We start from the raw sequence: 24467 nt of genomic DNA on the forward strand, positions 1-24467 counted from the left end.
TAAAGCACATTATACAAAGAAAAGGGCTAACAAAACCTTATGATTTTTTTTAAATGAAGCCCCTCTAAGAGTCAGAATTTGTGTCTCAGAAATTATGACCATGACAAATATGCAGGCTTTACGTCTACTCTTATATTAGTTACTTTGAGTTTTGGCTTTGTTCTGGGGCAAGAGATGTTTTGGGGCACTACATTTCTCACCGGCTGCAGAGGAGACCAAGGGATAGATTCACAAAGGTACTTAGGCACCTACATCCAATTTTTAGGCACCACTGAGATTAAAAAACCCCACTCAGCCATCACCTAGCCCTGTAGACACTGAAATTCACTCGGCACCTATGTTTTTGCCTGTGAGCATGCATACTGCCTCCCTCTAGACATCCAGGCGCCTGCCTAAACCCCAGAGCGACCCATGCACCAAGGGAAGACAGGCACTCCTCCATCTAACTCGCTTGCAGGGCCTGGGCCAATAGGTGTATTCAGAGGCCACCTAACTCCACCCAAAACATCCAGAGCCAGAGAGAATGAGTGTACAGCCTGGTGGGTGGGATGCTCACCTGAGAGAAGAGAGGCCCAGGGTCCAGTCTCTCTGCTTCAATGACTATTTATCCAAAGTGGAACAGTTTCAATGGGAGACTGAGGTAGACACACATGAGAATATGCCATATCTCAATGGTTAGGGTACCTACCTGAGAGGGGGCAGATGCAGATGCCTCGTCAAATCCCACCACTTCTCATGAGGTGAAGAGAGAATTTCAACTGGTCTCCCACATCCCAGGTGAGTACTGAATCACTGGGCTAAAGGTTATGCAGGAGGTCTACTCCTCCTCCTCCCCCCACTGGCCTCTTTCAAGAAGCTCCTTAGGCACCTAACTCCAGGAGAAGGTTCACACCTGAGAATCGCAAGCAGAACCAGGCCCCTCCCTGCAACCCAGCCTTAAGCACCTAGCTCTATGAGAGGGATGGGGCTTAGCACACACCCTTGTCATCAGCATCTCCCATTAGGTAGCCTGTGAATCGCAGTCTAAGGTGCTCTCGCTCTACCTTCACTGTATAGGGAATTGAGGTGCCTAACTCAGGCTCTGTAAGTCAGTGTTGTTCCTGTGACTTCTCGCCTGAGTCCCTTTGTGAGTTTAGTCCCTAGAAATCAATACAAGCAAACTGACATCTGAAAAAGGGAAAAGGTGGATGAGGTAATATCTTTTATTGGACCAACTTCTGTTGGCGAGACAGAGAAGCTTTTGAGCCACACAGAGCTCTTCCTCACAGACCTGAAGCCACAGACCTGTGGCTCAAAAGCTTGTCTCTCTCACAAACAGAAGTTGGTCCAATAAGAGTTATTACCTCATCCACCTTGTCTCTCTAACATCCTAGGACCGACACGGCTACAGCACTGCATACATCTAAACAAGAACATACAAAGATGGCTTATTTTGATGAACTGGACAAGAATGTACAGGGAAGGATTTCAGGTGGGGCTGACAAAATGGAAAAACATAAGAACAGCCGTACCGGGTCAGACCAAAGGTCCATCTAGCCCAGTATCGGTCTACCGACAGTGGCCAATGCCAGGTGCCCCAGAGGGAGTGACCTTAACAGGCAATGATCAAGTGATCGCTCTCCTGCCATCCATCTCCATCCTCTGACAAACAGAGGCTAGGGACACCATTTCTTAGCCAGGATGGGTAACAGCCATTTATGGACTTAGCCACCATGAATTTATCCAGTTCTCTTTTAAATGCTGTTATAGTCCTAGCCTTCACAACCTACTCAGGTAAGGAGTTCCACAAGTTGACTGTGCGCTGCGTGAAGAACTTCCTTTTATTTGTTTTAAACCTGATGCCTATTAATTTCATTTGGTGACCCCTAGTTCTTGTATTATGGGAATAAGTGAGTTTATCAATTAATTCCAAAACTTCCTCTAGTGACACTTTAATCTGTGACAGTTCCTCAGATCTGTCACCTACAAAAGCCAGCTCAGGTTTGGGAATCTCCCTAACATCCTCAGCCGTGAAGACTGAAGCAAAGAACCCATTTAGTTTCTCCGCAATGACTTTATCATCTTTAAGCGTTCCTTTTGTCTCTCGATCATCAAGGGGCCCCACTGGTTGTTTAGCAGGCTTCCTGCTTCTGATGTACTTAAAAAACATTTTGTTATTACCTTTGGAGTTTTTGGCTAGCCTTTCTTCAAACTCCTCTTTGGCTTTTCTTATTATACTCTTGCACTTAAATTTGGCAGTGTTTATGCTCCTTTCTATTTGCCTCACTAGGATTTGACTTCCACTTTTTAAAGGAAGTCTTTTTATCTCTCACTGCTTCTTTTACATGGTTGTTAAGCCCCGGTGACTCTTTTTTAGTTCTTTTACTGTGTTTCTTAATTTGGGGGTATACACTGAAGTTGGGCCTTTATTATGGTGTCTTTAAAAAGCGTCCATGCAGCTTGCAGGGATTTCACTTTAGTCACTGTACCTTTGAACTTCTGTTTAACTAACCCCCTCATTTTTGCATAGTTCCCCCTTTTGAAATTAAATGCCACAGTGTTGGGCTGTTGAGATGTTCTTCCCACCACAGGGATGTTGAATGCTACTGTATTATGATCACTATTTCCAAGCAGTCCTGCCATATAGTTACCTCTTGGACCAGCTCCTGTGCATTAAATCTAGAGTTGCCTCTCCCCTTGTGGGTTCCCGTACCAGCTGCTCCATGAAGCAGTCATTTAAAGTATCGAGAAATTTTATCTCTGCATTTTGTCGTGAAGTGAAATGTTCCCAGTCAATATGGGGATAATTGAAATCCCCCACTATTATTGGGTTCTTAATTTTGATAGCCTCTCTAATTTCCCTTAGCATTTCGTCATCACTATTACTGTCCTGGTCAGGTGGTCGATAATAGATCTGTAATGTTATATTTTTATTAGAGCCTGAAATTTCTATCCATAGAGACTCTATGGAACATGTGGATTCGCTTAAGATTTTTACTTCATCTGAATCTACATTTTCTTTTACATATAGTGCCACTTCCCCCCACCCCACCCCACCCCCCGCACGACCTGTTCTGTCCTTCCGATATATTTTATACCCCGGAATGATTGTGTACCATTGATTGCTCTCAGTCCACCAGGTTTCTGTGATGCCTGTTATATCAATATCCTCCTTTATCACAAGGCACTCTAGTTCACCCATCTTCTTATTTAGACTTCTAGCATTTGTGTACAAGCACTTTAAAAATTGTCCCTGTTTATTTGTTTTCCATTTTCTGATGTTCAGATTCTTTTTTATGTGACTGTTTATCATCTGATCTGGCCCTTACATTATCCTCTTCCATCCTCTGCTCCTGACTATAACCTGGAGATTCTCTATCATTAGACTCTCCCCTAAGAGAAGTCTGTGTCCGATCCACATGCTCCTCTGCAGCAGTTGGCTTTCCCCCATCTCCTAGTTTAAAAACTGCTCTACAACCTTTTTAATGTTAAGTGCCAGCAATCTGGTTCCACTTTGGTTTAGGTGGAGCTTATCTCTCCTGTATAGGCTCCTCCCATCCCAAAAGTTTCCCCAGTTCCTAATGAACGTAAACCCCTCCTCTCTACACCATTGTCTCATCCACGCGTTGAGACTCTGAAGCTCTGCCTGCCTACCTGGCCCTGCGCGTGGAACTGGGAGCATTTCTGAGAATGCCACCATAGAGGTCCTGGATTTCAGTCTCTTCCCTAGCGGACTAAATTTGGCTTCCAGGACATCTCTCCTACCCTTCCCTATGTCATTGGTACCTACATGTACCACGACCACCGGCTCCTCCCCAGCACTACACATAAGTCTGTCTAGATGCCTCGAGAGATCCGCAACCTTCGCACCAGGGAGGCAAGTCACCATACGGTTCTCCCGGTCATCACAGACCCAGCTATCTACGTTTCTAATAATCGAATCTCCCATTACTAACACCTGCCTTTTCCTAGAAACTGGAGTTCCCTTCCGCAGGGAGATAACCTCAGTGCGAGAGGCAACCCCAGCACTATCTGGAAAGAGGTTCCCAAATACAGGAAGGTTTCCCTCTGCTCTCATTGACTGCTCTGCTTCCCTGGGCCTTTCATCCTCCTCAACAGTGCAGGGGCTGTCTGAGTGGAGGTGGGACAATTCTACAGTGTCCCGGAAAGCCTCATCAACATACCTCTCTGCATCTCTTAGCTCCTTCAGTTCCGCCACCCTGGCCTCCAAAGTCCGTACGTGGTCTCTGAGGGCCAGGAGCTCCTTGCACCGACTGCACACATGCGCCACCCTGCCCACAGGGCAGGTAATCATACATGCTACACTCAGTGCAATAAACTGGATAGGCCCCACTCTGCAGCTGGGCTTCCGCCTGCATTGTCTCCTAGTTAATGGAAGGGTTGTTTAAAGCAAGAAGTTTTGAATGTAGTTTGGTTTATAGGTTTTAAGGGGACTAAAGGAACACAGATAGGACCGACAAGGGACCCCTGCTCCCTTCCCACTCCCTTGCAAAACTCCCTGTTAGCAGCCCCGGTCGCTTGTGCGCGGCTTTATAAAGCCCTGGCCTGTGTGAATGCCCCGCCCACGGATTAAGGCTCAGCCAATTACCAGAGGCTTCTAGCTTTCAAAGTTAAGCCCTCTACTCTGCTCACACAACTGAAGATTTACACATCTTCCAAAGCACAGAAATAACAATTTGTTCCTTCAGTCATGTGTGTGACAAGGATACTGGATGATTCTGAATTAGAGAGGAGAGGTTGATTTAATTTGACAATTAGTAATTCTGTTACACAGAAAACCCTCCCAACCCAGATTTAAAGCAACAGTGAACATAAGAACAGCCATACTGGGTCAGATCAAAGGTCCATCAAACCCAGTATCCTGTCCTCTGACAGTGGCCAATGGCAGGTGCCTCAAAGAGAATGAACAGACAGGTTATCATCAAGTGATCCATGCCCTGTCACCCAATCCCAGCTTCTGGCAAACAGAGGCTAGGAGCACCATTCCTGCCCATCCTGGCTTATAGCCATTGATGGACCTATCTTCCATGAATCTATCTAGCTCCCTTCTGAACCCTGTTATAGTATTGGCCTTCACAACACCCTCTGACAAGAAGTTCCAGAGGTTGACAGGGCGTTGGGTGAAAAAATGTCAATTTAATTTTTTGACTTGACAAATTTCAAAAGATTTAATTTTCTGATATCAAAGGGGCGCTATGGTACGATAAAAGATTAAAAGAGTAAACCCCTGAGAAACATGTTTTTTCTGTTTCCCTATTGGTGTTTAAGGGTCTTCATTTAGCCAATAACTTCTCCCTTGTTAACTGACTACAGAACTGCACCAAAAGGTACCAATAGTGAACACACTAGACAGGCTGATGTTAACAACCTGTTATCTACACCCATCCTGAGCAGGGTTAATTAAAATGCTGGCAATATACACTAATACTACCACAGGCAGAGCTGCACCACAGGAAGAGTTTAGAAATAATGATAGCGCAGGCACAGGCAAAGTGTCTAACCCAAAGCAGCTGTCAGCAAAATATATACACTAACTAACCCATAAGATCAGTTCAGACAAAGATGGTGCTTTGCTAATACCTGTCTGCACCAAACTCTTACTGGGAAACACCTCTATAAGAAAATGAAGTCCACTATCTGTCAGAACATAGAACTAATCCATAAACAAATTAGATGGCATTCAGAATTCCCTTGCTGAAACCAGAAGGAAAAAAAAGAAGTTATATGGGATTGATATTTGAGTAACTAGAGCTGGAAAAGCATTCACCTGGGCATGAAGCCATTTTAATGTAAGGATCAAAGACAGCAACATGCAGATCTAAGCTATAAAATATGTGTGAAGATTACGAATAAGCATGGAAAGTGGAGTTTCAGCTGCAGAAGAGCTCTATCTGTGCTCTGAACTCCATTGATTGCTTTTAACTCTAGTTTCAGCAGACCCTGCATGACAATGGCAGGTAATACGGAGATAGCACCATGCAAGACTCAATTCTTGGAGTAGTAACAGGTTTCAGTGGTAGCCATGTTAGTCTGTATCAGCAAAAAAACCAAGGAGTAAATTGGACACAAATCTGACATCAGGAATCATAACATCAAAAAACCAGTAGGAGAACATTTCAATAACAGACCTCAAAGTGGCAATTCTTCAACAAAAAAACTTCAAAAACAGAGTCCAATGTGAAGCTGCAGAACTGGAATTAATTTGCAAACTAGATACCATCATATTAGGTCTGAATAAAGACTAGGAGTGGTTGGGTCATTACAAAACCTAAACGTAATTTCCCCAATACTAATTTCTCCCTACTGTTACTCACACTTTCTTGTCAACTGTCTGTAATGGGACACTCTTTTACCACTTCAAAAGTTATTTTTCCTCCCTTGGTATTCTGCTGTTAATTGATTTCATCTCGTTAGACTGACCTAACACTTGGTAAAGCACCCCCATCCTTTCATGTATTTATACCTGCTCTTGTATTTTTTACTTCATACATCTGATGAAGTGGGTAGAAGGTTACCCCAGCCACAGCACTATAATTAAAATCAGAATTTGGCCCTCACCACATAATGAGTTGGCACATCTACACTATGCTCCATTGAGACATAGGTGTTTCTGGATGATTTCCATACTTATTGGCATCTTCCTGCACTAGAAACTTGCTAGTGAAACACCAGGATAAAAAGTAACAATCACGGACACATTCTGAACTAATTGCACAGTGTTTGATCCTCAACTATCATTAATTGCTGTAAAGCAGATTGCAGCAGAGTAGAGCAGCTGACTAGCTATAGCTGTCTAACTAACCTGAGGGTTTGTCTACATTTACAGCACTTCAGCGGCACAGCTTACTGAAGACACTATGGCGGTGGAAGAGCTTCTCCCATCGGTGTAGGTATTCCACCTTCCTGAGAGGCAGTAGCTGTGTCGACAGGAGACGCCCTCTCGTCGACATAGTGCTGTCTATACCAGGAGTTAGGTTGGTATAAGTGTGTTGCTCCGAGGTGTGGATTTTCAAACACCCCTCAGTAACACACTTATACTGACATAAGTTTGTAGTGTAGACCAGGGCTAGGTGTTTAAACCCCAGGACTGCTCCTTTTAGGCCTGATTCTCCAGTATAAATATCCGTGCTTGTCATCACATTTGAAGTAAGATGACTAACAACTTATTCACATTTTTTGTGTCTTGCATTTTAAATATAGTGCTATTATGATGCTGTTGGGGTTTTCCCCTGTGCAGTACTCAGTGAAAAAGAGTGAGGAAAATACAAATTAAATAAAGAGAAATTACAAGTTACAAAGAAAAATATTTGCTGCATTCTCCTAGATAAGATGGCTATTATTGGTCTGCCTTTTGATATTTAGTATTTGTATTTTATTTTTGTTTGTTTTTTTAAGCTACAGACCCAGTGACAGGATAGATCATGTTTCCTCTGCACTGCTGGGGCTTCTTGTGCCAATAATCTGACTGTTAAAGCACCCCAAATACTGACTTCAATAGTTATGCAGAAGCTGTTCTGTTCCATCACATCAATTTAAGGATTAAGCGTTTCCTGCAGCACACATTAATAACATTGTAATGCTCCAACAACCAACTGTGTGAATGAAACACACTTTTAGAAGCTGAGTTTCTTTTATGTAAGCCACTGTGAACTATAAGCACTGTGTGTTTTTTTGTTTTCAGGCTCTGATTTAGACAAAAACCACAAGGCGACCTTCTGTCCTAGATTTTCTCAAATCTCTAAGTGAGAATTTGCTTAGCATACACAAGGTATTCCCAAAACACTGTCATTGTGTGGACCACAGCATACAAGATTGTTTCAGACCACCATACATCCTATTTATGATAGTCCAACATCCTTGTGGTAAACACTGCAACTGCTTCTATGGAAAATGGTAAAGTATTTCTGAGTTTTAGTGGTCTTAAGCCTTTTCAGAAAGGACTAAATATGTTAAAATCAGTCTACTTTTGCCACTTTCCCCTCTTCCTTGACTTAAGCCTCCTTAATTTACTTATTCTTACTTAAAAAAAACAAAACACAAATTAAACACCCTAAAGAAACACCCACACATGCTTTAGATACCTTGATACAGTTAAGTTTAGCATCACTAAACACATGTATTTTGTGACTTATTCAAAGTCACTAGGTAAAACTAGGGTGTATATGTATGACAAATTATTGTACACAGTATAGATACATACACTATGCAAAATCTGTTGGAATATCTAAGATTGTGATGCCAGAGATAGTTAATCTAGAAATAGCATTAAAAAAAAATCAAGGCAACTGCAATTTTACATTCCTATGTTTGTTTACAGTACATTAGCGACCGGTATTCCCTTTCAGCTGAAAGCTAGCATTCGTTTCTGGAGCAAGAAATCATTCAAATGAGATTCAAGAGACAAATAGAGGCTTCCAAAGGATGGGCTATAAGCCAACCTAGTCTTCTGAAAGCAATTCATTTTGGAAATTAACCAACTTTGACCATCTGATTTCAAAGCAAGTTTTTACAGTTTTCTCCCAGTCACTTATGATACTCTCTTCAGATGTCAAGTATCAGAGGGGTAGCCGTGTTAGTCTGGTTCTGTAGAAGCAGCAAAACAAACATCTGTTAGTCTATAAGGTGCCACAGGATTCTTTGCTGCTTCTCTTCAGATGGCAATATTATTGAGATTACAGATAGAAAGTTTTAGGAAGCTGCCTTAAAATGTGTTACCAGATCACTAGTAAAAGGTAGATATTTATTTCAAAAACTAAAATGGAATTCTTATTATCTTATTACCCTTAAAAGTTTGACAACTTCTAGCACTGTTAAACTACTGGCACAGATTCCACAGCCATTATATCCATTTCTCAGTAGCCTCATAAATTTAGCATTGCTTACCCAGAACTCTAAGAATTTTTGCCCATTAGATAGCCATTTTAAGTGTATTTTTTTCCACCTCAGAACCTGTAATAGGTTCAATGTGACTACTAAGTCAAGTCTTCCCCCAAGAGTAATTCTAAAGGAATTCCTTAAGGAAAAACTAGCGACATGATTTTAACTTAAGTTAGAAGTATGAAACAAAATTGACGTAGAAAGCAACAATCAATAAAAAACATTTTATTGAAGTACTTTTTAATCATTCAGTAAATTACTGGTGGGTTGGGGGGAGGGGGAAGGTCTGTGTTCTATCACGTATGATTAATACATTTACCGAGGATCCTAAAACATGTTTTGAATAAAGAAACTGTCTTGGCAAACATGATGTTTAGTTTCTGTAGCTAAAGCAAAGAAATTCCAGGAGTTTAAGGACTACCAGATGGCAGTACTGTAGTTAATTAGAAACTGGGACAAGGAGTAGCTATATAGCTCCAGATCCAGATACTAGTACTTATTTTAACCATATAAAGCTAGAGAGACTCCCTTAATGAGCAGAAGTGGTATAAAATTCTTTAAGCCCTTCAAATAGGTTTCCACTTTTAACCAAGTTTCAGGTCATTTGACACCTGTATAGGCTGGTTTGCTGAAATAATTTGCTGTTAAATATATCCAGTGAATGGGGTAAAATATATCAAAGCCATGATCTCAGTGGGAAGTGAATAATTAAAGTCAACTGGATTTCTTCACTTTATTTCAGTGGAAGCAGGATCTCACCCGCATAAAGTCACTTTGAAGGGACAGTGCTCCAGTAAACAGTAGGCAATTCAGAATAAATGTCATTGTGATCATCTGTGAGGAAGCTGTACTGAAAGAACTAGTATTTTTAAAGCTATGCCAGTCCTACTCTATGATCTGTAATTCTGTAACCATGAGGTTGTGGGGTTTTTTAAGTCTATCATTGTGCATAAGAAACAACAGGATTGTACGAGACAAAGTTCATTCAGAATTGGCTTAAGTTCAAACTAGATTTTTGTATGTTTCTAAAGTTTATAAGGGCTTGTTGCTTTACACTATATGATTATTCTTTTAAGTAAATGTACTAAAGCCCAGCTGTTAATTCGCTCATACAGATATGCTGGCAAACCCTGCAAGATTATGTTGTGAATGTGCCACTAAAAACAGTCTTCAAAATTATGTTGCAGTGCACATGGAATATGAAAAAGTTGTGGATTGAAAACTAGACACAGGTTTCTACAGATGCCTATATCAGTTATTTGTTTAAAAAAAGTCTCCACTATACTTCTGTAAAGGTCTATGATTAGTTTGCAACAGAAATAGTGTCTTAGAACACTACAATTTGACAGTTTCACCCGCTCCGGCCCCTAATAGGAAAAAAAGCCAGATCCCTTTAGCAATCAGCCATTTGGCTTGGGTAGAATAATCCATGCTACTCAAATATTTTAAAAGAAGGAAAAACAAAACAAAAAAAACCCCACAATGATTACCAAAGAAGACTACACTCGTGAGGACTGTTTATTTTTCAATCAAGAAAGATCCCTCTTGTAAAAAAGTAGAGTACAAACATTTCAGAGTGTTTATTTCAGAAATATAGGTGGGAAAATGTCCCACCAACTTAAAACGCTCATGCTTTTATTATCCTCTTCAGCCTGTGGGTCAAGTGGCTTAACCTTCCCCTTCATTGTATCTTGATTTCCAAGGGCCTGAAATAGCTTGTCACTGACCAGAGGCTCCAACTCCGGTGGGAGACATTTCCTTAGTCTTTGCCTTTTGTTTAGTCTTCATCTTCTTTTCGAGCCTTTGTGGTGGGAATTTCTCTTCACCCACACACCTTATATATTAGACAGAATTTCAAGTACTCAGTGCTATTACCAATATTTGTAATTTCATGGACCACTACCCCAACTAGTTCCAGGGGACTGGGATTTAAAGAAAAGAAAAATGTACCTTCAGAGTCTAGACTTGGTATATGAACTTTAGACAGACTCTACCCAGAAGCAATAAGGTGTTGGGATTAGGACTTTTAAAGTTTACACCATTTGGGACCTGCCTAGCTAAGAAGACTGGTCCTTCTCTCACCTCCCTCCACTGATAGCAAAGTAGCTTACATCAGTAGAAGGATTTAAGCAGAAACCCTTGGTTTAAATGGGAAGGGGTGAGTGGCAGGGTGTTCTTTCTACACCAGCTCTCCTCCCCCCAATCTGTTAGTGCCTATATTGGTTAACTTTCAGGGCACATAGCAAAGCACTGACACCCCCCCCCCCTTGCCCTTCCTCCCCAGGTTTTTGAGGAAACATTGTTTGAGGAATATGAAGGGAGAGTGATGAGAGGACTGTGTTTTTTTTAAACTGAGCCTTTAGGCTCACATTCTCCATGGTTTGAGAAATCCCTGCCTGCAGACTTGCACGGTTCTCGTATTATTTGTGATAACAGCTTGGGAAAGGAGAGGTGAAAATAAATGAATCATGGGTTGTCTGATCTGAACTGCCTGCCTGAAGAGGCAAGGTTATCAGTCATGAGAAGATTAACAGAACTCTAGTTGCAGATTTTAACATGCTTGATAAGATTTTTGTCTTATCTTAGAAGCTCTGCAAACATAAGTCACATCAGATCTAAAGGGGGGGGGGGGGGAAGAGCTACTTTTAAATAAAGGATACAACTACACAATGTATTTCTATTTCTTACAGAGTTTTAGTCTAAATGTGCATGCACAAATCAACGTAAGTGATGTTGAAAATATAGATAAACATTCAACTGATGACACATTTCTACAGTCTGAGTATGTACTAAGAACCTCCTTCAAAACTTTGAAATTGTTAACATTTATGCTAGTTTTCCATAGCTTAAAACCTAGTTAGAAAAATGAACTGAGAAAAATCTTTTTCATGGTATGAATTTATTCAGACTCCCCATGCCTGGGATGTCTAAAGGACAAGAAAGTGTCCAGATATTTAGACATACAAAAACCTCTACAAACTTTATTTTTCAAAGCTATAGACTACAGCACAGTCAGTCAGTGCCTAGGAGAAATCCTCGCTTTAGTGCTGAAGCCATTCCCTAAAGTAGGAAGTGTGTTTTGGATTTGGAATGTTTCTCAGCTACGTCACCATTGTCTGGAACCAATGAGTCATAAAAGTTACGCTGTTACACATCAGCATGACAATTCTTGGAAAAATGAAACCTCAAAAGCCACCCCATCTCTATTTCAGACTTAAAACTCTGCTTTTTCTGAATGCAAGTGAAGTTCTATGGATCATATTTCATGGCTTAAGTTTATGCAGTTATGGACTTGTCTTTATAATAAAATAATACTGGATAAAGTTTTATAGTACATGCCAAGGGCAAAAAAAATTGCTTTTCAAGTCACTTGAGGTGATAAGACTGTAGCTATGTTAGAAGTTGTATGGTGTAATAATGTACAACAGGTCAGAATATGCTCTTAATGAGATTTACTAGCGTCAGAGATAGTAACAGACAGGGCTTGAATAGACGGTGGGGCAGTGCACGTAAGTGGGGTGTGAATTCTAATGTGCACCCAGTCCTGCATTAACTGGCCCACGTAGACCTTGCTGGCATGCACTAAAAGTTCCTCAGTGCATCATAACAGTCCCATTTTGAACAGTACTATGTTACCACGCACTGAGGAACTTTCAGTGCATGCCAGCATGGTCTACCTGGGCCACTTTGTGCACAACATGGTGCGCTTTAGAATTCACACCCCACTGATGCGCATGGCCTCACTGTAGTCAGTACATTTATTATAGATTGTGCAGCTGGCCAACTGTTTAGATATTTATTTAGGCTTAGGCCAATTGTTCCCTTGCCTCTAAAGTAGAAGCAGCAATCTGAGGACAGTTCTCCCAAGGAAAGGTCTCTTGAAGTGTCCAATAACCTCTGAGGATGCAGGACAAATTGGATCTGGTTCCAACCCTCTGAAAAATGTGGCAATAAGAAATTAAAAAGACTGATGAGGTTAAGGAGAGCAAGAGAGGGACTAGAACAGGTACTCCTTCTCTCCAGCCTCTAACACTGCAGCAACCATGCAGCTCCTCAAGTCAATTAAAAAAAAAAAAAAGCTATGGCCATCATATTCCTAGCCCATCGCTTAGATCATTAGGAGGGGAGGAGATGATCTCATGAACATCAGGTTTTTATTATGGGGAAAAGTAGTTTTGTCCTTGCTATCCTTTCATATAAAAATAGCAGGTGTTTTGCTCAAGCTTCAACACACAGAATATAGTTCACACCTGGGCAGAGATCAGAAGTGGAAAATTTTAGCCCAAAAGGCTTAAAGTTATGAGACTCTAAACGGAATGAAAATGCCTAGGGAAGTTTCACTACAGCTGTTGTAATACACCAGTTATAATATAATTTTAAATGATTTTTATTAAGATACCTCCCCGTTGCTCCATACTGAAATCTTCCATTCCTGCCACTTACTGTCTATGAAGTGATGAAAGAAGCCATGAGCCATGCAGAATTAAAAGGGGCTTAGGAGGAGAAAAGAAGGACTGCAGCAATGCCAAGTGTATTATGTCACATCATAAGAAGGTCCAGAAATAGAATAGTCTGCTATTGTTAAACATTTTGATGATTTCCACAAGTGGGATAAGATCCCCATTTTACCTCAAGTTCTCTAAAGGCATCTAGCTAGCACACACATCCCTCCCTTCCCCACAAAATCCCCTTTTGCTTAAAAAAACCCACCAACCAAACCTCTTAAAGTGTAGTGAAGAGTTTAATTAAGCACTTGTTAGAGTAAACGAAGTGAATAAATCCAGTTCTTCTCTGCACCAGACCATACAAAAAAATTTAAGAACTGCAAAAATACCAAGTTTGCCAGCATTTACTGGTGCCTTCAGAACATGATCCACACAGTCTATTTTAAAAACAGGCCATGTCAATTTCACAGTAAGGGAGAAAAAAAAATCCACTGATTCTTGTTACATGTAACCTAAGGTTACCTGACAGGAAGAAGAGAGGGAGAGAAGGGAAATCTATTTTTGCTCCCCACCTTGGTTGCTTTGTGGATAGTCAGTTGTATTATTTTCCTTTGTCAGTTTTGTATGTTTGCCTGGGATTATCACACAGCAATACATATGAGAAAAGCCATCTAAATATAGGAAATAGGAAAATGCAACTGCAAAAGCCCACAAAAACTGACTGGGGCAGATTTAGTACTTAGAATTTAAAAAACCGACTACATTTAAAGTTGACAGTGACCCTTTAAATGGAAAGGGTCTCTTCCATTCCTATCCCCCTCCAACACATTTGGGGATTGTTACACTATTACCAGATCCTCTCCTGGTAGCAAGACTGCAAACATATGCTTTGTTAATTCTTCATTTACGCTCGGTCTAGAATGGATACTGATAAACCAGGGGTTGGCAACCTGCGGCACGTGAGCTGATTTTTAGCGACACTCTGCTGCCAGCCGGGGTCCCAGCCGCCGGCCCTGCTCAGCCCACTGCCAGCCTGGATGGATGGAACCCTGGGCTGGCAACGGGCTGAGCGGGGCTGGTGGCCGGGACCCCAGCTGGAAGGAGCCGGGGGACGGAACCCCAGACCGGCAGCGGGCTGAGCGTGTCAGCCCGCTGCCAGTCTGGGGTTCCGTCTGCTGGCCCCTGTAAATGTAAAATGTATTACTGGCATGCAAAACCTTAAATTAATGAAGACTTGGCACACCACTTCTCAAAGGTTGCCGACCCCTGTGGTATACTCTTTAGTTCTCAAGTGCTTTTTTCTTTGAGCAATTAATGACACTGGGAAAGCCTCTAGAGTCATAAGGACTTTCATTAGATCCATGCTGTATACCCTGGGGCACTCAAAAAGCTCTCTCAGGATTCCATTTTGGTCCTGACATTTTAAGATAAATACTACCTCATTATTTTGTAGCTAACAGGTGCCTTCTTCCTAGAAGGAATTCCAAAGAGCATATTTACAACCATGAGCAATGAAAGACAGAAGCAGTGATGGTACAAGAACTGATCACTAGATACAATAGGAACATGTCCTATTATTGAGCAGGGAAGGGAAGAACAAGGCTATGGTCATTATGGCTTTCCAGCCTCTCTCACTTTGCAATGGAAGTTTAAAATTACCTCTGCAGAAGAGCAGAGGGGAAAGCCTTATATTTTTGTCTCCAGAAAGCAACTGAAAGACGGGAACACCAGGACGAGGCTGCCTTTGGAGCAGTTTTAGGGAAGGAGCTGCACTTATGATCAGTTAGGCCATTTGCAGTCTTTAAGAAAAGTAGAGACTGAGCTAGTGTTGGAAAACCCTAAGATATACAGACGCAACAACATGCTACTTAGAGATCAATGACAAGACTTCTTTATGTTTGCAACAGAAGCAGGACAAGTACTATATAAACATTCTCCCCCACCGCACTACTTATAGGTCAAATTTGGTGTCTAGACCAGGGATCGGCAACCTTTGGCACACGGCTCACCAGGGTAAGCACCTTGGCGAGCCAGGCCGGTTTGTTTACCTGCCGCGTCTGCACGTTAGGCCAATCGCTCCTGCTGGCCGCAGTTCGCCACTCTAGGCCAATGGAGGCTGCGGGAAGCAGCGCAGGCCAGTGGGGGCTGCGATTGGCCGAACCTGCGGACGTGGCAGGTAAACAAACCGGCTCGGCCCACCAGGGTGCTTACCCTGGCGAGCCGCATGCCAAAGGTTGCTGATCCCTGGTCAGACTACTTGACTATATCCCTTTGAGAAGATTTGTGTTCCACAGCCCCGCTTGCATCATTGCCCTTCAAAATGCCTGTGCCACACAGTATCAGGTTGCATTTAGTGGTCGTATGCAACAGTAGTTTGTTAGGAATGAACCAGATTTTAGTCCTCTTAGCTTTCCCCTTGTCCATCAATCACACAGTGTATGGCAGCTTGTTATATTAAATTAAGTGTCCTCTCCCAATAGATTGCAACACCAGAACTAATAAAAGAACAGACATGTCAGCAGTGAGAATTTCAGCATGAGTAGACTGCAGTCATTTAATTAACCTGTATTGCTGGATTAAGTTAGCGTCTCTGCAGAATACAGGAGGATGTACATTTTAATAGCAATGTATTTGAGTTCTGTCAAAGAATCGCACTAATACAGATAGCTGAACAAACATGGAAAGTGTCCCCCTTATGTGCCTTTTCTGCACAGCTTCCCTTTCCTTGTGCCCATGCATCATCCCTCTCCAATTTCATTTCCTACTTCGGGGGGGGAGCGTATAGCCAAACGCTCCCTCCTCCCAGTGGAGAAGTGTGACATCCCTGTAGTGTTCAGTAACTTCTGACCCAGGGAACAAATGACATTTCATCTTCCACCAAGGATGATACGTTTGGGGGCTGAACTACTGAAGGATAAGAATTTTTCAAGGCTGCGGTACCCTTACGGTACATCTCCTCACTCTAGTTGGGTCAGTCTCCTCTTATATTTTGGTTCCCCCAATGATAGTATCTCCCCTTGTGTAGAAGATAATGGTATTACAGTCAGCCTCACTCTACTGCTCCAGGACCAGACTATGGGCAGGAACAGCAGAAGCACTGGAGAAATCCTTTGCATTTGCAATTTACTGTTTGCTTTTCCTCTCACATGTGCCCACGCAGCAGCAGACAAGTTTCCTGCCTTAGGCCTCTTATTCCTTCCAGAATACTGGCAAATGCTGTAGGCAGCCACAGTGTAAGTGGGAGCCTCCTGCAAGGAGGCTGTAAAAGGGCATGGGAATACGCAAGGTTTCCATGGCCCCATAATCAAATAAAGCCATTATGCAATGCAGGCTGTTTCTGTGAATAGTTATATGATGCATTCAGCCACCTAAGACTTCTGCAATCTTATATACAGAGTTATTTCTCTTTGTGCATCAGTAGTGCTGTACAATGCATGGCAGTCATGTTCTCTGCCCTCAAGAGCTTACAGTCTAAATTGGAGAGAGATTTTCCCCATTCACACTGCAAACTCCTGCACAAGAAAGGGCTGTCCAAACTCCACAGCTATATCCTAAAACGCATCGGAATGTTTTAGGAGTTGTTTGCTGTATAGAAAGGTCCATCAGATGAGGCTGTGATAGGAGAAGGCACATACTCTCCTTATCTGACTCAGAAGTATAGTGTACCTTACAATACTGCATCTCCCATCAATCTGTATCTAGGGTAGGGCAAGCTAAGAATACAAAACTGCAAAGGTGTTATCCTTGGAGGCAGGATCTCACACAGGCACACAAAAATAGTTTAAAAAGCAGAGTTTTAAACTTTCTCTATAGTCCTTACTGGGAGATTGAAATCTGCACTTGAAAAATTAGTCTTCAGCACCCTATTGCCCTACAGGCTCTGTTCCAAAATGAACTGTCAGCAAGAACACCTGCCTGAGAAATGCTATCGCTGGACACGCACAGTCTATTTATCAAGGGCAAGCAGAGATTAGGCACACACACAAACTGTTACATAAAGTTGCTTGAACTTTGCTCGTTCAGCTGGAGAAGCAAAACCCTGTGCCCCTGTTTTAGTGTTCTAATGGGGAAAAATAGGATGAGGCAGAAAGCCTGAGCACTCTTTTCACAACTCCCCCTCCCCCAAACAGCCTCAGCTTTCAGGTCCCCACCCCAAAACAGGAGGTAGGTATAGACACTCCGCTGCCCAGTCCTATAGATAGGACTCACTTCTATTCTCACAGGCCCTACTCTGGGAATTATATTCCCATGTTTTGAGGTAATTGGGGAGGCATCTGGCAGATTCTACCCTTTGGGCCATTAGACCCTTCACTTGTCTGGTAAAGCCCATTCAGTTCTACAGGGCCTTCAGCACAGCAGGGTGGCAGGAAGCCAGATCATGCAAATTGCAGCAGCAAGTTCTACTCACTCCTGCCACTAGAGGCCAGAACTGAGAAGTTTAAAAAAAAAAAAAAGGGTCCCAAATCTCTTGGGCAAGCTCCTAGGAAGTCCAAGTCTACAGTCTAGCACCCAGACAAAAGGGTCATGATTCCTGCCATACCTTCCAATCTCACAAGATCATATGTGCATAGCTGCTCTCATGAGGTGACCTGGCCACCAGATCCAATGGGGGAGGAAGCAACACCTGCTGTCTCAGAAGAGCATCAAAGGAAAAGAAGAGAGGGTAGAAGTCACCTGTCAATGACAGTAGTAGTCCTTGGGAATTACTTTATCCTATTTATCTTGTGCAGCCTAATCAATTACCTGTCTATATTAATAGACTAGAAGGGTACAGTGGTTTTAAAAGTGGAGTTTAAAAATGTTTCTAGAAGTCTAGAGGACAACTAATACATATCACAAAAGACTTTTGTCAAGACTTCATGAGCTAGTCTACTAAGTTCCAGCTCTTGGTTTTTTTAAACAAAGTGGCTACTGTAATAGATATGATGCTGCTCGCTATAAGAAACTATAGCTAATTGACTGTATTGAAACCAGTATGCTAGGCCCCTTGAGACCTTGACTGCAAAGAAGGCTGTAATTGTAATGGAAGCAGTGCCAGAAGTTTACAATGCATTCATTTTATAAACTGCTGGAAGACAATAGTTCCCTACTATTAAGGCCTGTTCCAGAAAATGGGTTCATAGCAAAAATCAGTCATGCACTGCATCATCACATTCACTGCAAGACAGAAGAATTATGGTAACACTGACATAATAAACATCCAGGTCCAAGTAATTAATTTATATTCAGTGAAATTGCACTGCCAGCCATGACACGTAGCATACCTCAAAAAATAATGGTAGTTCACAAGGTACTTGCACTAACAGTATAGAGTGCAACAGCTAGTTATTCCATGCCTAGCTACGCAGTTCCATTGATTAGAAAACAAACAAAAACACCAAAAAACCCAAACCACCACATTCCTGGTCTGTTACTCTTTGACACATTTTCTTCTAGTGCAGTAAATTCTGCCCAAGATTTTTAGCCTTACCATTTTTGTTCTGAGGAAGAAATCTCCCCTTTCGCCCTCTCAACAGTGACTAAAAACCACCTAAACAAGCCACTTAAGGTAACTGCAAGGTACAGAAGAGTGGCCTTCCCCATGTTCCAAGAGTCAGCTTTTGAACATTGCTGCCCATCACGGAGTCTTCAGATTCAAGCAAGAAATATCCATACTAGCTAAAGTGGATCTTTTTGGCCCCTTTTCTTTTTTCTGTTCTGTAACACTCTCTCAAGCATGGCTCTCTTCTCCCCCCCACCCCCCGCAAAAAAAAAAAAAGCCATGGAAATTTTTGTGTCAGGCCCTCACGTCTGTCTTATTGGACAAGCTTAGCAAAATTTTGATGACCTGAATAGCAATGACACGTGGTGCTATAGCTCTCCATGGGAGAGGTTTAAAATAAATATCCCCTCCCTAAGGGAAAAGTTACCGTTCAAATTACAGCTTTTTGCCATAATTATTAAGGTCCTTCTGAACAAACATGGCAAGAAGCTAAATTTCTAACAGGAGGAAAGCAAGCAGAAAATATTCTTGCCACAAAAGAGAGGCTGATGTCAGGGGAGTTACTGTGCCAGGTACATGCCCGCACTCATGGCTCCGTGGAGAAGCTGCCTACTAATATCCCTATAGGGCTGTGGAACCAGTGTGGAGTAAAGGCTGGTCCATAGGGGTTCCTTACCCTCCTCAGGTGGCAGCAGGTCCTACCAGTTGGTGTCAGACAGGACACGACGGTGAGGAAGTGGATGGTAAGAAGCACACGCACTCTCTCTCATCATAGTCCAGGAGGTCAGAGTCTGGTACCACCAACCAGAACCATCCTCTGGTGCACCAATGGGGGCTCCGCCACCTGCACACTACAGTGTGGATTGTGTAGCAGGGATCCTGCTAGGAGTTCCTCCCCCTCAGCAGCTGCTATGGACCTGGTTGCTGAGACTAGCTTCCAGGTCCTGATAGAAGGACCAGCAGCTCAGACAGGTCTCCGGCTGGAAGACATGTAGTGAATGACACAGGGGATTAGAGGAAGAGAAAGAATGGTCTCATGGGTAAGGCAGTTAAATATTGCCCTGGGGAACTGAATCCTATCGCTTCCTATTCCAGAGTTCCTATGTGATGCTAGCCAAATTGCTTAAACAAACAAGAACTTTCCAGAGATGGTCACTATTTGTGTATTCCTCATTTTCTGGGTGCTTGAATTGAGACTGTGGGGTCTGATCTGCAGACATGCAGAACACTCTCAATTGCACCTGAAATCAGTGGGAGTTGTGCTCTGAAAGTGCTCTACAATGCTAAGTAAACCCAGGGGTGGGGGGAGGGAAAACAGATCCAAGAGATTCCAAAGTGGGTGCTCAGAATTAGTGGATACTTTTGACCTTTGTCTTCGTGCCTCAGATCCTTATCTATAAAATGGGGACAGTAATACCACCTCATCTCAAGGGGGCCTGTGAAAATAAATGATTTGTGAAGCACTAAGATACTGCAATGATAAGCACCACAGAAGCCCTCATGAGGAAATTAATACTTCTGCTCTGAAGGCAGGGATTGTATAGTGTGCAATCAATAAGGGATGGAGACACACTGAACACAGAGAAAACAAAAATATCCTATTACTGCTCATTAAGTGAGCACTGACCATCCTGTACATGGAATTGAACAGGGGTCATTTGGAAAAAGAAAAAAAATAGTATGTGATCACGTAATTAAGAACTGTATCATAATGCATGTATGCATGCAAGGGGCCAAATTAAGGTGCCCTGTGCAACCTTAATTCTGGCATTTCATAACTTTAATAAATAAATTCACCTTTCAAATTCACCAACAATACACCTTTTCACATGTAATGTTCTAAAAACATAACTACTTAACTTACTCACTATGATTCACAGCATCAAGGATTACAGCCACTTAATCATTCCATACTTAGCTATACAATTCAGTGAATCTTAAGTGTTCTGGGGGTTAAAAGAGAGCATACCATTACAGCCAAAACAGAAAGGAGTGATTTAATCATTAAGACAGTTTTTCTCCTGCACTCTGATTCAGACAACACTGGATTATAAATTGCTCCATTTTTAAAGTCAAATAAAAAAAGGGACACTGCAGGTAGGTAAGTACCACTGGTGTGATTACTATCTGCTGTTTTCAGGGCTAAACTGGACAAATCTCAAAATAATCAGCAAAATACTGGCTACAAGAATTAGCCACTCCCCCATCCGCACTCAGATACTACAAAGATTGGCAGCAGTAGAAAACTGCAACATAGGAAATGCTTTTTAAGCCATGATCTCCTTTCTCTTTCTCCTGACCTGGGAAAAGGGGAGGGGAGATACTATTCTGGGGAGCAAAGGAAGCTCAATGAAAAAACAAACAGGATACCCTTGGGAAATGATGGAAAATGACTCAAGAAGCCAAGAAGATGGCTTCCCACTGGGTTGAAAAATAAAATGCAACCTCTTTCAGACTTGCCTTGATGCAAGTAGAAGGGAGATAGCCGATTGCTCGAAGCCTTTGAGCCCATGCTTAGGGCTGAGAAGGAAGGCTTGGGCTTACTACCTGGTATACAAAGGAAACAGTTTCTGTTTCCCAAAACTGGAACCAGATGTACGTTTCTTTTCTGGGAAGCTAAACTTGGTGCCCGACATGTCAATTAGGGTAAAATCCAGGGGGTTCTTTAAAAAGAGAGGAATCTCCTCCACCCACAACTCCATGCCCCAGGAGAAGAGGTGTTGTAAAAAGCTGGGATGAGCTAGCCACCCTAATGCAAAGTCTAATGCTCAGCGAGCCACTAGGGAAGAAAAGAGGATGCTGGTGGAAGCCCTTAATGTTTTGAGCAACATAGTTCAGATTGTTCGCCCAAGGGGCTTAGTTAGATACCTGCTACTCACACCCTTTACGGGAAGTCAAAAACCAGAACCTTCACCTCATCTAGCCAGCTAATAACTAGTTTGGTCACAAAGTGGCCAGACAGATGCCAAGAACAGCAGGGCACTCGATCTTCTAGTGAGACCCCATTCTCACACCCAGGGGACCTTTCAGATTCTTTTCTGAGTAAGAAAAATGTGAATCCATGCTTGGGATAACTGGCTCTCTCCCCTCAGACATTCAGTAACAAAATACTCCCTGGGCAGATTTGACAAGACAAAACAATCAGCCCACTTACCCAGTGGGCATTCTCTGTGGTCTCTTGGACTGGGAAGAAATTCTGCAAAAGCAACATGCCTCAGTACTCAAACTCTTCAAAAGCTTGAGGGGGGAGGGAAAGAAGAGAGGCAGGAGATGCAGGAAACAACTCCCAATAACTGCATAGCAGCCAGTTACAATGAAGTTACCTCTCACCTCACAGAAGGTTGCAGTTGGGTTAGTTGGGTAGGATGGAGGAAAAGTTATTTCCCAACACTCCCTTAGTTTGAGAATTTCCTTCTTAAAATATACCCAAAACCAACAAAATAAGTACTACAATTTAAGTCCTTTTAAGGTTCTGAATGTTCTGTGGCACTAGCTAGTAAGAAGAAATCTTTTCTTCTGTGACTGTCTACATCTGTATTGCCTGGTGTGACTCATTGCTACAAAAATTCACTAGCAACAAAGCAGGAGCTCGTCACATCTTTAGCCAGAAAAAAGTTTAAATACCTGAATAGATAAGGTATTAAAAAAGTAAAAAAGGAGGTCTTTATTCTAAAATAATGCTGGTTAGCTTTATTTTTAAAAAAGTGACAATTTTCAGTTGCCATTTAAACAGCACTAAAAAGGCTACTATAAAGAATCTTAAATCAGCTTCATAATTTGTGCATAACATTGTTATTTATGCACTGGGGGCCATGTCATAACAGTCCACTTATAGCTGAACACTTCCTGCGTAATGACATGAATGAGTCAGCCCAGAATAATCTATATCTTCTTTTTGAAAACCAGAATAGATTTACTATGACAGAGCTCAAATTGCAGACTCCGATTAGGAAGACAGCACTCTGATACTCATTTCCTTTTGGAACTGAGACTGCGTTGGAGTGAAGGAAAACAGCGCAATCCTCCCACATAAGCAAGACTAACAGACTGCTATGAGATGGTAACTAGAAGGCGGTAACCATTAAAAACTAAAGTAGAAAACCTAAGTTAGACATTTACAGATATCCATCTCTTACACATACTTCCACCAATCAGAATGTATTACTAATATGCACAAGTTTGGCGAGTGAAGAGAGAAGGACTAGACCCTGGAGACCATGAACACCCAATAGCCAGGATAGGTAGGGGGGGTTCTCCACAGGAGCTTTGAAGTGAAGTGCAATCACACAAGCGGTAAGCCTAGTGTACAGGTACAGGGTTCCTAGAGCCTCTTTCCCAGCCCGGGGGAGGAGGGATAGATGTATTCTTCAATGCCATTCACAGGCTTTGGGAACACTCTTCTACGTGCATCAAGCAGGGCAAAGCGAAAGTACTTTCAGCAAGACAATGGAAGATGGAACCAATGCTTTCACTGCACCGGACAGTTTTGTGGTGAAATACCCTCATTTGGTCACTAACTTGATTCTCCACTGGAGAACCTGAGAGCCTGGCAGATAAACAAAGCCTCTAAATTGAAACTGGCTTATTTATTTATTTAAGTTATCCAGTGCGCTTTTACATACAAATTAAGAGGTAACTTCGACAATTTTCACTAAATGGCAAAGTTTGAGTACATCCTTGTTTAATAAGGACTGTTTCCCTAGGTTGTATTTGTTAAAAATTATGTTTGATCTTGATGGGCAAAAGATAGTTGAAAGTCTACAAACTTATGGACCATCAGTTAAGTAATTACACTGACAGGACTGGATTTTCATAAAAAACAAGTTATCTTATTCCCAGGCAGTAAAACAGACTAACATCAGGTAGCATCAGCATGTGTAACCCAAGACAGGAGAAAAAGTTAAACTTCATGTTTGATTTTCTACAAGGCTGACATTGCAGATAAATGCCACTTTAAACTGACTAAGCACTTACAGCTGTCTAGATACCAGAAGAAGGCCTCTTAGTTTTCTAAGTATCTGATACTTACTGAACGTCTTACAGATGTCAGAGACAGCTTTGAAGACTCTATCAGAGAAGTTCACTTTCACCTTCACGTACTTCATATTCGGAAGCTGAAGGCGGAGTAACTTGTGTTGAGGAGTGAACTGGAGCTTAGCATCAGCTTGTATGCCATACTTATCCAAGGTCCAGTGAGTTTTAAGGAGCCAGGTTCTCTTCTTTTCCCACCATAGTGCATGATCTGACCAATCTTTCTTGACATCTAGGGGGGGGAAAGTAATTTGAAAAAAAAAATAGATTAAGAACTGTTTTTACTTCTACTTAAAAACGTATTCATTAAAAAAAAAAAAAGTAACAGTCATGAAATCTGTTGTTAAATGCAGTGTAGATACCTTTCCCAGACCAGATGAGCTCTGTATGGCTCAAAAGCTGGTATCTTTCACCAACAGAAGTTGGTCCAATAATAGATATTACCTCACCTCAGCTCTCTCTAACATGAAATCTAGTCATGATTTGTGAAGCACTAAGATACTGCAATGATAAGCACCACAGACAACTAGTTCCAAGTAAGTATTTTAAGATACGTTATTTGTATTCCAATAGCACACCTAGTAGCCACAACACACACAATGGGACAGCGATTTCAGATGTTGTAGAAATAC

At 42.0% G+C, this 24467-nt stretch overlaps 1 protein-coding gene across 6 annotated transcripts in view; it reads right to left on the reverse strand.

The window, feature by feature from the left end:
- The window catches only part of FERMT2 (FERM domain containing kindlin 2), a 110040-nt gene that overhangs the window by 32322 nt on the left and 53251 nt on the right, over positions 1 to 24467 (reverse strand). For all 6 annotated transcript variants that reach the window (XM_039536625.1, XM_039536626.1, XM_039536623.1 and 3 more), the window contains exon 3: positions 23834 to 24067. In XM_039536625.1, coding sequence (XP_039392559.1) covers positions 23834 to 24067 — 234 coding nt within the window. The remainder of the gene's footprint in view (positions 1 to 23833; positions 24068 to 24467) is intronic.

Source organism: Mauremys reevesii, linkage group 4 (assembly GCF_016161935.1).
Source record: "Mauremys reevesii isolate NIE-2019 linkage group 4, ASM1616193v1, whole genome shotgun sequence".
Taxonomy (NCBI): Eukaryota; Metazoa; Chordata; order Testudines; family Geoemydidae; genus Mauremys; species Mauremys reevesii.